At 38.3% G+C, this 14,222-nt stretch overlaps 1 protein-coding gene across 3 annotated transcripts in view; it reads right to left on the bottom strand.

Annotated features, from left to right (window-relative positions):
• LOC138912460 (inactive dipeptidyl peptidase 10) overlaps positions 1-14,222 on the bottom strand; it is a 591,726-nt gene that overhangs the window by 437,400 nt on the left and 140,104 nt on the right. The window contains exon 1 of one of the 3 annotated variants that reach the window (XM_070213363.1): positions 350-460. The exons of the other annotated variants lie outside the window; for them this stretch is intronic. Coding sequence (XP_070069464.1) covers positions 350-374 — 25 coding nt within the window. The 5' untranslated portion in view covers positions 375-460. Of the gene's footprint in view, positions 1-349; positions 461-14,222 lie in introns of those variants that run through there. 3 annotated transcript variants of the gene reach the window in all.

Here is a 14,222-nt window from a genome sequence, read left to right on the forward strand (position 1 = left end):
AATGATAGTTAAAAGGCTAGCAAAAATAGCACTGAAAACTTTATTTTTGAAAAAAGGACAGATATCCGTATAGGGGATGTTTGAAATTTTTTCCGGATGAATCCGTTAAAAAAGGACAGATCTGTCCGGAAAAAGGACAAAATGGCAGCACTGGAGCAGAAGGAGATTCTTTCCAGCGAGCTGCGAGAAAGTGAGACCCGCGTCCTTATCACCCTCCAGGAGAAGTTCCAGGCGATGGCAACCGTGTCCATATATGTTTGCAAACAATTAAAGTGCAAGTTTATATGTAAGCATCCCTATAGTAGTCCAATAGAGTACTTCTTTCTTGAAATTACTAGCCAATACACACCAAAGAAAATTCTTATCCAATGCATTTACCGCACACGTTGCAACATTAACTATAGTTGTTGTCGCCGAAATCTTGCCTAAGACAAATAAGCCCGATTAAAGGGTATTCCATCTCCAAATCAGCTGCATAACAGAACCGTTACTTGCGTAGCTTTGGTTTGTGCGAGGCCGCGAAGAGAACGTTAGTATGCTGCTGATATTCGGAGATGACTTTTTAAAGCGCACGAAATAGTGAAAATAATGTAAATCATTGAACATTAACCTCGTGTATTCATTTGGGCGCGTTTTAAAGCGTATTCACAGTTAGGAAACTCAAAAATAGTGACGTTATTAAGTCGTTAACAGATATGTCTTTAAGTTATACAGTTTTTTTGTTAGCTGGAGATCTTAATAGTAACATGTTGCGGGAAACACATCTTAAAAGCGAAATGGAATCAATAGGTATGACGCTAGTAAATTCTGTGTTTCTAACAAATTTCACCAAAACATGCAGTTCTTTATTAGATGTTTTCTTTGTTTATGACATTATATATATATATATATATATATATATATGTTATATATATATATATTATCACTATGGACGGCAGTCCATGAAGTGACGAAGCGCACCAGGAGAGTGTGCGAAGGCGACTACTATATATAGCCGCAGAATTGAAAATCTGCTGTGATGGTCCGATCATAATGAGTGATACACCAATCGAAAGGTATCGCAAAAACTATATATTATATAAAGTCTATGTATATGATCAACTTTTCGTCCCATCGTTCTCAAAACATGATCTTATATATCTGACCTACAACTTTGACCTGCGACATACAGCCGAATCGATAGTTTTTAGAGACTTCAAGAATATTGACTATGACCTGCTTATGGTCGAAAACGTCTCCTTTACTGCGTTGAAAACATTTGACTAAAATTAGAATACCCTCTGCATGGGTATAATAGCACTAGCTTACAAAAAAATATCCATGAAACGTTCCCAAGCTTATATTGGTCCACAAGCTTATATAAAGGCCTACGAAAGAAAGAGAAGAAGGAAAGTTAAATAAAAGCCAACAGTGAAAAAGTGAAAAGAAGCTGAAAACTCCACACACACTCACTGGCAATATACAAAAACAAAACACTAAGCAATAACTGCGAAACAAAATCACTCAACTCAACAAAACACCCAAAACGCACTCAACAGCAACATGTCAGCGTCTGCAGGAAAAAACCAACACGGATTTGAAAGCGAGCCAGCGATCTGATGAATCCTTAACTCAGATACTCCAGAACAGTGCTGCCATCACTCAGCTTAAAAAACAGGACAGATAAGCAAAAAAACAGGGAAAAAAGGCAAAAAATTTAAAAAAGGAAAAAAATAAATGCGCCTTTATTTTTTTTTGTTTTTACCAATGGGTTATATATTTACTTAATTTAAATGGATTTTCTTTTAAATTTAATTATGTAATGATCTCCTGCGCCCGAATCACAACCTTCTTCGTTTGATCATTTTACCATGGTAAATTTTTGTGCGTATGCGTAATAATCTAAAATTATTAAAATATAAGCATTTCAAGTAACTGCATTGGTAATACAAAAATATTCAATATCTGCGTCAAACCCAAATAAGAGTTGTTCAAATCTGAAATTTTTTCTGACAAAAAAGCAGAAAGTAAAAATTGAGAAATTTTTAAAATGTTTTCCTCTTTGATAATTTGTAAAAATAATTATTTTTTTAATGCCGAACTGTAAGAATGATAGTTAAAAGGCGTTTTAGCATTTAAAAACAGGTTTATACTCTTTTGACTAACAAAAATAGCACTCAAAACTTTATTTTTGAAAAAAGGACAGATATCCGTATAGGGGATGTTTGAAATTTTTTCCGGATGAATCCGTTAAAAAAGGACAGATCTGTCCGGAAAAAGGACAAAATGGCAGCACTGGAGCAGAAGGAGATTCTTTCCAGCGAGCTGCGAGAAAGTGAGACCCGCGTCCTTATCACCCTCCAGGAGAAGTTCCAGGCGATGGCAACCGTGTCCATATATGTTTGCAAACAATTAAAGTGCAAGTTTATATGTAAGCATCCCTATAGTAGTCCAATAGAGTACTTCTTTCTTGAAATTACTAGCCAATACACACCAAAGAAAATTCTTATCCAATGCATTTACCGCACACGTTGCAACATTAACTATAGTTGTTGTCGCCGAAATCTTGCCTAAGACAAATAAGCCCGATTAAAGGGTATTCCATCTCCAAATCAGCTGCATAACAGAACCGTTACTTGCGTAGCTTTGGTTTGTGCGAGGCCGCGAAGAGAACGTTAGTATGCTGCTGATATTCGGAGATGACTTTTTAAAGCGCACGAAATAGTGAAAATAATGTAAATCATTGAACATTAACCTCGTGTATTCATTTGGGCGCGTTTTAAAGCGTATTCACAGTTAGGAAACTCAAAAATAGTGACGTTATTAAGTCGTTAACAGATATGTCTTTAAGTTATACAGTCTTTTTATTAGCTGGAGATCTTAATAGTAACATGTTGCGGGAAACACATCTTAAAAGCGAAATGGAATCAATAGGTATGACGCTAGTAAATTCTGTGTTTCCAACAAATTTTACCAAAACATGCAGTTCTTTATTAGATGTTTTCTTTGTGTATGACATTCTATATATATATATGTTATATATATATATTATCACTTGGACGGCAGTCCATGTGGTGACGAAGCGCACCAGGAGAGTGTGCGAAGGCGACTACTATATATAGCCGCAGAATTGAAAATCTGCTGTGATGGTCCGATCATAATGAGTGATACACCAATCGAAAGGTATCGCAAAAACTATATATTATATAAAGTATATGTATATGATCAACTTTTCGTCCCATCGTTCTCAAAACATGATCTTATATATCTGACCTACAACTTTGACCTGCGACATACAGCCGAATCGTTAGTTTTTAGAGACTTCAAGAATATTGACTATGACCTGCTTATGGCCGAACTTGACATTTGCAACTGGAATAACATTTTAATATCCCCAACGGTAGAGCAGCAGCTCACAGAACTTCAAAACAATTTTAGCTACCTGTATGATCATTTTGTTCCAGTCAAAAGCAAAGTGATATCCCCAACGGTAGAGCAGCAGCTCACAGAGCTTCAAAACAATATTAGCTACCTGTATGATCATTTTGTTCCAGTCAAAAGCAAAGTGATCAAACACTCAGCTAAACCATAGCTTAATAATAAGATTAAGTTGACAATAAAAGCGCGAAAAAAAGTGGAAAAGGTACAGGACTATGTGCATAAAGTTAGCAGTGCAACTTTTGATTTTCAAAAATTTTTTTTCCTATAATTTGCCGTTAATTATCCGTAAATTATTCGTGAAAGAAAAAAATTTGCCGCTCAATTATTTTAAAAGTTATTGGATGCTCTGCTAACTTGATATCAAGTTAGCAGTGCACTTTCTCAATCTTTGACTTTTCCATCATTTTTTTTTCCAGAAATTTGCCGTTAATTGTCCGTAAATTACACTGTGCAGCATTTTTAGTGCTTTTTAAATTTACCTCGATGGATGCTATATTTTTGTATTCGTTACGAATTCCCAAGTTAAACTGCTTTTTCCAAAAAGTTCCCCGACGCAAGGATTCTTAGCAAAAGGACCTCATAGTTCGAAAAATGCAGAAATTGTCCAACTTTCCGGAGCTCTCAGAGGCAAACGGATTCATGGATTGATTCGATGTTAACGTTTTTTAAAAGATACACTCTTTATCTTTCAAGCCCCATACTTAGAATAATATTAGGATTTTTTTTAAGACAGAAATAAATTCCAGAAAACATAGTCAAAAAACTTAAAAACATACAGGTGCGGTCAAAATAGAAGTAGTGTTGCCGCCCTGTGTTTTTAAAAGTTTGTTGTTGTAATTCATCTTCTTCTGGTAATATTGTATTGATTATAATTGTACTATTAGACTCATTGGATAAAAAAAAGTCACAACAACAAACTTTTAAAAACACAGGACGGCAACACTACTACTATTTTGACCGAAGCTGTATGCTTTTATGTTTTTTGACTATGTTTTCTAAAACTTGTTTCTCCCTTAATAAAAATCCTATAATTATTCAAAGTATGGGCTTTGAAAGATAAAGAGTATATCTTTTAAAAAACTTTAACACCAAATTAAACAATGTATCCGTTTGCCTCTGAGAGCTCCGGAAAGTTGGCCAATTTCAGCATTTTTCGAACTTTGAGGTCCTTTTGCTAAGAATCCTTGCGTCGGGGAACTTTTTGGAAAACGCAGTTTAACTTTGGAATTCGTAACGAATCCAAAAATATAGCATCCATCGAGGTAAATTTTTGATGCTGCATAGTGTTATTCGTGAAAAAATCAAATTTGTCGCTCTTCTCTAAATATTTTTTTTTGTAAATAATGTTATTGTTCTGCTAACTTGATATCAAGTTAGCAGTGCACTTTCTCAATCTTTGACTTTTCCAACATTTTTTTTTTCCAGAAATTTGCCGTTAATTATCCGTAAATTATTCGTGAAAAAATCAAATTTGTCGCTCTTCTCTAAATATTTTTTTTTGTAAATAATGTTATTGCTCTGCTAACTTGATATCAAGTTAGCAGTGCACTTTCTCAATCTTTGACTTTTCCAACATTTTTTTTTCCAGAAATTTGCCGTTAATTATCCGTAAATTATTCGTGAAAAAATCAAATTTGTCGCTCTTCTCTAAATATTTTTTTTTGTAAATAATGTTATTGCTCTGTAACTTGATATCAAGTTAACAGATCACCCCACCCAATCTTCGACTTTTCTAAAAAATTGTTTGCAAAATTTGCCGGTAATTATCCGTTAATTACATGATTAAGTTACGACATGAGAGTCGTCCAAGAGGTTATGCAAATCTAAATCAGGTAATTCAAACATCAACATTTTTAGCAGGTAGATACATTTATAAATATGAATGGCTCGCCAGTCTCAAAGGTTTAAATATGTTGGTACCTGTGTGAAGGGTTAACCATTATTTGTAGCAGGTATTTCCGCAACCTGCTCCAATTTTAAACCTGAAACACTTGTCGCAATTTGAAAAATCGCTTTCCTCCTCGAATCTCATATTAGGTATAAAAAACCACACCCAAACGCACGATTAGTCTATTTTTTTGTGAAAAGTGAAGTGAAAAGTTGTGCGCGCTATTTAAAAACGATTACAGTGTACCAGTATAATTGTGAACCGTGAATTAAAGCGAAGAGGCATTGCACGATAGTCTGTGTCTTTGTGTTTTGTTCATCCTTGTGAATTTTGCTGACAGTCTTTTTTAAGACTTGCAAAATTTTGTGTAGTGTTCTAAGTGTTGGTGTATAAGTGCATTAAGTGTTGTGACTATTCACAAGGTTTCACAAGGACATAAAGTGAAGTGGCGTTGTGATTTATATTGCGCATCCTTGTAAAATTGGTTTAGAGTCTTTTTAAAGACTTACTATTTTTTCAAGCTTGTTGAATTTAAATTTTAAAATAAATTTTGTTGTTTTTTTTTATATTTAATCTGTGCGGTTACTTGCTTGTGAATTTTGTTTAAAGTTTTAAAAACCTGAACATTAGTGTAGTGCCATACAAGGAATTTACCTGAGAAAACGCAAGTATACCCTAAAAATTTATTTATATTATTTACATATATTATTAATAAAAATATAAGAACTAGTCATTTTAAAGAGTTTTTAATACTGTTTAATATTATTCCCATATATATATATTATCATAATATCCATTTTGTCGCGAGAGATATTAAAATTATGTTTAAAAATATAAAATATAATATATTTTTGGTGCAAAGTGCAAGAAATATAAAAAAAAAGTTTAAACGTAACATAGAGTGATATTCGTGGAACAACTTGTTTGCTTGATCAAAATGCCAGCAGGTCGACCACCGGCAGTCGGCAGCGACTTGGTTGTTAGCACAATATTAAATAGAAAGGAAGAAATAATTTCCACCGATTTTAATATTGTTTCTGCTTCAAATCCGGTGTGGAAGGAAATTTCCAAAGATCTTAATAATAAAATCAAATCGGACACTTTATATTCCTACGTGGTTAACAATCGATTTGGCTTGAAAGCACTCTTAATTGGTAAGGAGCCACCACGTGATTTAGACCAAGAGGATTTCAATAACAATGACTCTGAAGTCGAGTCTGAACAGTCGGCAGAGCATGAAAAAGAATTTAAATTTGTTCTGTCCTTTGAAAAAACGGAATTCGACCACTTGATTATCCAGACCGTCCGAAATTGTAAAACTAAAAACGGCGAAGTTTACCAAAGGATTATAAATATCCTTCAACCAAAAAAATGGACAGAACTATTTTCCAAGCGAATCTACGACGAATTTCGACTGTCCCACGGGTACCATTTTCAAAACCATTTTATAAGCTCTGACAAACAATCAGGCAATTTTCAAGGTGAGTGAATAACATTTTATTTTTGACCTGTTCCTTTGGATTCCAAAGTTAAATTTAATATAACTACTTTTTAATAATTGTAGGACATTGCAAATGTGGCAGTAGACTGAAAGCTGAAATATTGCCACAGCTTGAAAGTGACAGAGTCCTGAAAGTCGTCTGCTCAGCGAGTCAAGGTGATAAGGCATGTGGAAAGCGACAGCTTCGCGGAGAAACTCGACAGCAAGTGGTTTCAACTTTAGAAACGGAATCCACTCTGTTTTACAGAGCAAGAAATGCTGACAACATGATGGGAGAGAATGATACTGTCGAGCCCCCACACCTATACAAGGCCTCGGTTTGCAGGACTGCAAAACATGAAGCCTCTAAAAGGATGCACCGAAAATCCGATCCACTAGACGCCATTTCGGATCTTAAACGAAGTCCAAGCGGTGAAGAAGCAATTCGTGAAATTGGAAAGGATCCCGTTAAAGTTCATTTTTGGTCTCCACACCAGATTCGCGTCTACAACAAGTTGAGAAAAACGAGTAGACTGTGCATTGATGCATCTGGAGGTAGATTTGTGGAGTATATGCATGTAGACGGACAAAAATCGCAACATATATTTCTGCACATTGCCGTTATACACGGTTCTTTTGGACAGTTTGTGGTATCATCAATAATAACAGAAAAGCAAGATACAGTGACAATACTATCTTGGCTCTTAAGCTGGATTCAATCGGGAGCGCAGTATCCAAAAGAAGTGGTAATTAACAAAAATGAACAATCATTTTAAAGTAAAGCATTAAAATAATTACAAATTCCTTTCAGGTATGCGACTCGTCCAGGGCTTTGCTATCAGCTTCCTGCCTTGCATTTGCTACGTGCGATACAATAGAAGGGTACGCTGAAGCCTGTATGTCGGAAAATTTACCCAGGTCGTACATTCGGATCGACGTTGCCCACTACTTAAAGAACTGGGCTGATTTCTTAAAAAATGAGAAAAAAACAGTAAAACGGTTCTATTTGATTGGAATCGGCCAGCTTATTATGTGTACCAATCCGACAGAAGCTGGAACTATTATAAAAGCTCTGCTTATAATATCATTGTCAAAAAAAGGCGGAGAAGGAGCAACAATTCTGAAGGAATCGGTAAAACTAATTGAAAGCCGTGCCAAGGATCCATCACCAATTCAAAAAGAAGTTGAATGCATCTTGGACGCCACTGAAACAGAAACGAAGAATAATTCAGGTAAATTAATTATATAGCTTATCAAATAATTAAACATTAATGTGTATATATATTCCACAGCTCTAGAGTTTTATCAAAATAGTTTTGAGAATAACATTTCAGATTCAAAAAACGGATACCTTGCGCATTGGGCTGCTTCCCTTAAAGAAGAAGTCGATAATATTCTTCGAAATGAGGAAGGCGACGATCTGAACCCTCGAGAGTGCCTAACACTTTCAAAGCGCCTTTTAAGACATATTAGAACTATTCCTATGTGGTCTTCCATTGTTCAACCGCGTTTTGGATATGGTAGGATACCAGCGAGCAGCGCACCAGTGGAAGTCGAATTCAATTCTATTAAAAATAGAGTTCTGCAATCTAGATGCAGAATTGACCTTGGTGTAGAAAAGCTTATAAAGTACTTTAACGGAAGTACAAAGCTTATTGACTGCTCCCTAAAAGAAAAAAAAACAAATTATTCGGAAATCGAGAATGAAGTACATGAAAGTATCACTAGTTCCGAAAATATGAATCAAGAGGATTACATCAACAGTAAGAGCGTCACATCTGATCCAAATTTCCAATCCCCATCTGGAACATGCTACCTGTGTCAAAAAGAGGTTCAGTTCGGAAAGTTTTTGGAGGAAGACGGCAAGGAAATTATTGTTTGCCAAGAATGTTTTGACAGCTCGGTAAATTCACCAAGAGTTGCGTTAAACGCAATTGAAAACTGGAGAGGTTTGGGACAAAAAACGTATAAAAGAAAACGCGTTCTTTATTTAAACAACGAACATGGAAACATAAATGATCTCTTCAGTTCTAAGTGCTGCCCTTTGCCTGTCCTTAAAAATGGATCCAACTCTTCTTTAGGTCTCGTCACAATAGGAAATTCAAAGTTCTCGCTTAACAACACATGTCCATTTGATAGCATTTTCCAATTGCTCATCGCTGGAGTATCGGACTTTGAAAAAATCAAAGAATACCTAGCAAGCGAAAGGCATGATAATAAAATGTTTAATGTTGTCATGCATGTCTTTGACCATCAAATAGATTCAATGACATATAAAAAGAGAGCAGAAACTATGTTAGCATTTTTTAAAAAAGAACCGAAACGGGGTCATATTGAAAATATTGATTGCACTTGCAATGTAGTTAGTCTGGCCAATTTCATATTTAAGGCAACTCCATCCTTTACTGAAATATCAATTTGTCCGTCTGGCTGCAGTCCTAGAATAACTGAGTTCCCCACAATTACCATTACATCCAAAGAGTTAGTAGGAAATCTTTCTGTTGTTATCCAAGATCATGTCGTCCTTGATGGGACCAAATGTCAAGAGAATTCCTGCGGTAATGTCAACACAAACAGCGTTCATGAGATTGGTAATATAAATAATTTTATTTACAAAATATAAATATAAAATGTTTTTTCTATTTTTAGGAAACATTGTGCTGATCGGCGTGGATATAGACTATCCCCTGGACATTTCAGCATTACCTACTACTTTTAAAAGTCCCAAATGTGATGCAATGTATGAATTGGTAGGGTTTGTGGATTTTGTAGGGCCATCAGTTACAACGAAAGTAACCGACACTGTTTGTCATTATAAGGCTTTTGCACGAAGGAACGCACATTGGACAGTTTATGACGATTTACAAAAAAATCCTTATAGTCCCAAAAATAATATGGTCAAGCCAGAATTGCTTATATATGCAAAACTTTAAAGCTTTTTTAATTTATAATTAGATTAAGGTCTTATGTTACTAACTGTTATAATTCGTTGTAACTATATAATAAACTGAAATAAATATATAAAAACAAACTGTTTTTTTACGAATATTTTACATATAAATAAACTCTGAAACTAAATTCTGAAAAAAAAAATGTTGGAAAAGTCGAGGATTGAGAAAGTGCACTGCTAACTTGATATCACGTTAACAGAGCAATAACATTATTTACAAAAAAAAATATTTAGAGAAGAGCGACAAATTTAATTTTTTCACGAATAATTTACGGATAATTAACGGCAAATTTCTGGAAAAAAAAATGTTGGAAAAGTCAAAGATTGAGAAAGTGCACTGCTAACTTGATATCAAGTTAGCAGAGCAATAACATTATTTACAAAAAAAAATATTTAGAGAAGAGCGACAAATTTGATTTTTTCACGAATAATTTACGGATAATTAACGGCAAATTTCTGGAAAAAAAAATGTTGGAAAAGTCAAAGATTGAGAAAGTGCACTGCTAACTTGATATCAAGTTAGCAGAGCAATAACATTATTTACAAAAAAAAATATTTAGAGAAGAGCGAAAAATTTGATTTTTTCACGAATAATTTACGGATAGTTAACGGCAAATTTCTGGAAAAAAAAATGTTGGAAAAGTCAAAGATTGAGAAAGTGCACTGCTAACTTGATATCAAGTTAGCAGAGCAATAACATTATTTACAAAAAAAAATATTTAGAGAAGAGCGACAAATTTGATTTTTTCACGAATAATTTACGGATAATTAACGGCAAATTTCTGGAAAAAAAAATGTTGGAAAAGTCAAAGATTGAGAAAGTGCACTGCTAACTTGATATCAAGTTAGCAGAGCATCCAATAACTTTTAAAATAATTGAGCGGCAAATTTTTTTCTTTCACGAATAATTTACGGATAATTAACGGCAAATTATAGGAAAAAAAAATTTTTGAAAATCAAAAGTTGCACTGCTAACTTTATGCACATGAATTATTTAAAATAATAATATTTCCAAGAGTAGAAGGTAATATTTTAAAAAACACCGAAGCTAGAATTTGTTTAACGTTTTTGTTTTTGATCCTTTCTATGGGAGCTATAAGATATAGTTACCTGATCCGGTCGGTTCCGATTTATTTACTACCAGCAATAGGAAGAAGACTGATATACATATATACTTTATACTTGATATATATACTTTAGGGGTCGGAAACGACTCCTTCACTGCGTTGCAAACTTCTGACTGAAATCATAATACCCTCTGTAAGGGTATAAAAATCATATCCTAGTGTGAAGTAGTTTCTTAGGCTGGGGTCAAGCTCGGTCACGCCAGGATCTCTTTACAGACAAATTTATGAAGATTGAGACTAGGGTCTTCGATGAGCGGTGGGCTGACGTGAGATGGAGTGTGTCAGCCACCGGGTTACTGAGTAAAACACAGTTTCGATTTGATTTAAGCATCAACAAAGAGCGAAGGGGTGGGTTCGGCGGTAGCGCGTACTGGATTTGGCTCGCGGCACTCGCCACGAGGAGACCGAGAGGGAATCGATTAGGGGACGCCTGGCAATTCTAGGCCATGTGACTGCCTTACATGGAGAGCCGCCAGCACTCGCTGTCGGAACAAGTTATGCGGTCGGCTGAGCCTGACTTCTGACAAAATATCTGGTTAAATAAATCGGGGGTGGTAATCTTTGCTGTTTATTGGACAGTTTTTTTTAAATATTCTAGATTTTAGATCTATTTAAATGTATACAGTATTTGGGATGTGAGTTCTTCATGTTTGGCTACAGTGTTTTATATTTCCCATTTTTGGCGTTTTGAGGTGAGGTTTTCAGTTTCATTAGGGTTACATGGTGTTAGGTTTTATTTAAGCAAAGGTTATGGCCTATCTAGCCGGATTCTACCCAGTGATACCGCATCGAGGCCTGCCGAGATTTCTAAGTGCACATACTGCCCCTTTTGGCTGGCTTGGCGTCGTTGGCCACTCGTTGCGGTCTCACTGATTTGGCACTCACCCGTCTCGCTCTCGCATACACACATACACGTAAGGGTTCCGCGTGCAAACTTGGTGCTCCGCCGCTGGCCCTGGGCCGGCACCACTATTGTCCACAATCCTCTGTTGCTTTTCTCCTCGTCATGCGCCACTCGACGACTGGGTGTTCCGCTGCTTTCCGGTAGCGCGGGTGTCCTGGGGTTTTTCACGTTGGGCAGTGCTTGGCTTCTCCTTGTTTTCCGCTATCTTATATTCCCGGAGTGGCAAAATCGCCCACTCTTTTCCGCACCAAAAATTCCTCGTCAGCGTCAATCGAGCTCTTCCAAAGAACTCAACGTGTTCGGCCCAGCTCGCGAACATGAGCGGGAGGTCGGCCTCGGGATGGGCAATCGGCGGAGGTGTGGCGGCCTGGACTAGTTCCGTATCCTCTCCAGGGGTGTCGATTGGAACGAGGTCGGGCATCTCGCCATCCAGTGGCAGGTCCAGGGTGGCACGCAGGTCCTCCTCGTTGGAGGGCTCGATCGTCTCCAAGGGGGGTGTCGGCGATGTAGTAGCCGAGACGCTGCCCTTCCCATCCGCGTATCTGAGTATGACCTCGTTAGGGTCCATCTTCTCCAGGACTGCGCTGGGTCCGTTGTCCTGGACGCGCCATACATGGCCCGCGAAATCGTCCATGACTGGAGCCTCCTCAGACTCCATGGCGTGGTCCGAGCTGGGTGCGTCTTGGCCACGTTGGGGGGCTTCTTCTAGTGTGGCGGCGGGGACACTTGGCTCGGCGTACTGGCCAGGGCACAGCCCAATGGCCTCCTCCACGCACCTCACCAGGTGCGTCCAGTCGGGGAATTCGCCTGCTGCCATGTCTGTTGGGAAAATAACCTTTTATTAGTTTTAGTTCGTGAAAAAGGGGGTAACCGTTTTAGTTTTAGTTAGTTTGTAGTTAGAGGGGCTAAGCTACAGTGGGCACTGGGAGCATTGAGTTTCCCCTGAGGGGAGTGGGGACGTTGGGAAGGCGCACCCTCCAGCAAGTGGCCCCCACTGACTCAAACTTGGCTCTTGTCACAGTGGTCCATGTGAATTGGCTCTTGCCTCGGCCAGGGTTCTTTTGAGCGTCACTCGACCGCTGGCTTGATAAATATATTTTCTCTACGATGAGGCCGCGGTGCGGGCTTTCTGACTTGGAGTTTAGGGCACCCGACCCTAAACATGCTCTGTCGTCTTCGCTGCGTCTGGGCTGTCCTGTTCGAGCGCTACCGGACTCTGGGTCTCCGGATCGTCGACTGCTTCCTTTAGGTCTCCGAGCGATGCTGTCCTGCGTTGTTTAGTTCGTGTGTGCTGTAAACGCACGATCGTGGCCGAAACGAATCTTACCACCTTGTACGGCCCCTCTTATTTGGGTGCTATCTTTGCAGCAAAGTTATCCGCCGCCCTGGACAAGTGATGCTGCTTTGCGAAGACCAGCGATCCCAAAGTTGGTCTCCACGCGCGCCGTCTTAAACACGTCGCGCAGCAACTCCGCTTTCGCGACGGGTGGTCTTGGAACATGGCTTGGTCCCGGCGTGACTTCGTCGTACAAGTCCCCTGGGAGTCTTGGCTCTCTGCCTTGTATAATAAACGCCGGGCTGAATCCGGTGGAGTCAGAAACGCTGCTATACTGGATCTCCCTTCCCGCCTGTTTGCAGAAAGCTTTAAAAGACCGACTTGTGAATTGGGTCCCGTTGTCGCAAACAAACGTACGGGGAATCCCAAAGTGATTCAAAATCCTCTCCCGAAAGGATTTCACAAGGTGTGCCGAAGTAGCTTTTCTTAGGGGAACTAATTCAACCCATTTTGAAAAGGCATCGAGCAGCTTACTATTACCGCTCTTACACCGTGGAAGGGGTCCAATTAAGTCGGCGCATACAGTGTCAAAGGGCTCACTGATCTGCCTAGTGAACATCTTACCCGCTGGTTTGGTTTGGCTTACCTTGTACCGTTGACAAGTGTCGCACTTGCGAACATACTTGGCTACATCACGAAAGAGTCCCGGCCAGTAATACCTCTGGGCGATCCGGGTTATTAGATAATAAGTTTATATATGTTTACCTTAGTTGATACGTTTTTGTGACTAGCGCATTAATAATAAGCTCGAAGCTTTTAGCGTTGGGATGACTTATAAAATAAATAAAACTGGAGCCTAAAAGCAGAGCCTTGAAGAAAAATAAAGTGCACCCGATCTACAAACTACACTTCCTGTTGCATAGAAGGATTACTGTCGAAGAACCGCATAATGTATAACCTGCCAAGAGTACGGCCTCACCAAAAACAACTGCGGGCTTCGATCCGTCTGCGTTGCTTGTGGAGGCTTCCACAACTCCGAACCGTGCCCTGCAAGCAAAAAAGACCCAAAGACGATGAAATGCGCTAACTGTGGAGAAAACCATACCGCAAACTACAGAGGCTGCCCGGTCTATAAAGCAGGGACCGAAAATAACTGTTATTGTAAATTTTTCATACA

The sequence above is a fragment of the Drosophila takahashii genome, chromosome 2R (assembly GCF_030179915.1).
Source record: "Drosophila takahashii strain IR98-3 E-12201 chromosome 2R, DtakHiC1v2, whole genome shotgun sequence".
Taxonomy (NCBI): domain Eukaryota; kingdom Metazoa; phylum Arthropoda; class Insecta; order Diptera; family Drosophilidae; genus Drosophila; species Drosophila takahashii.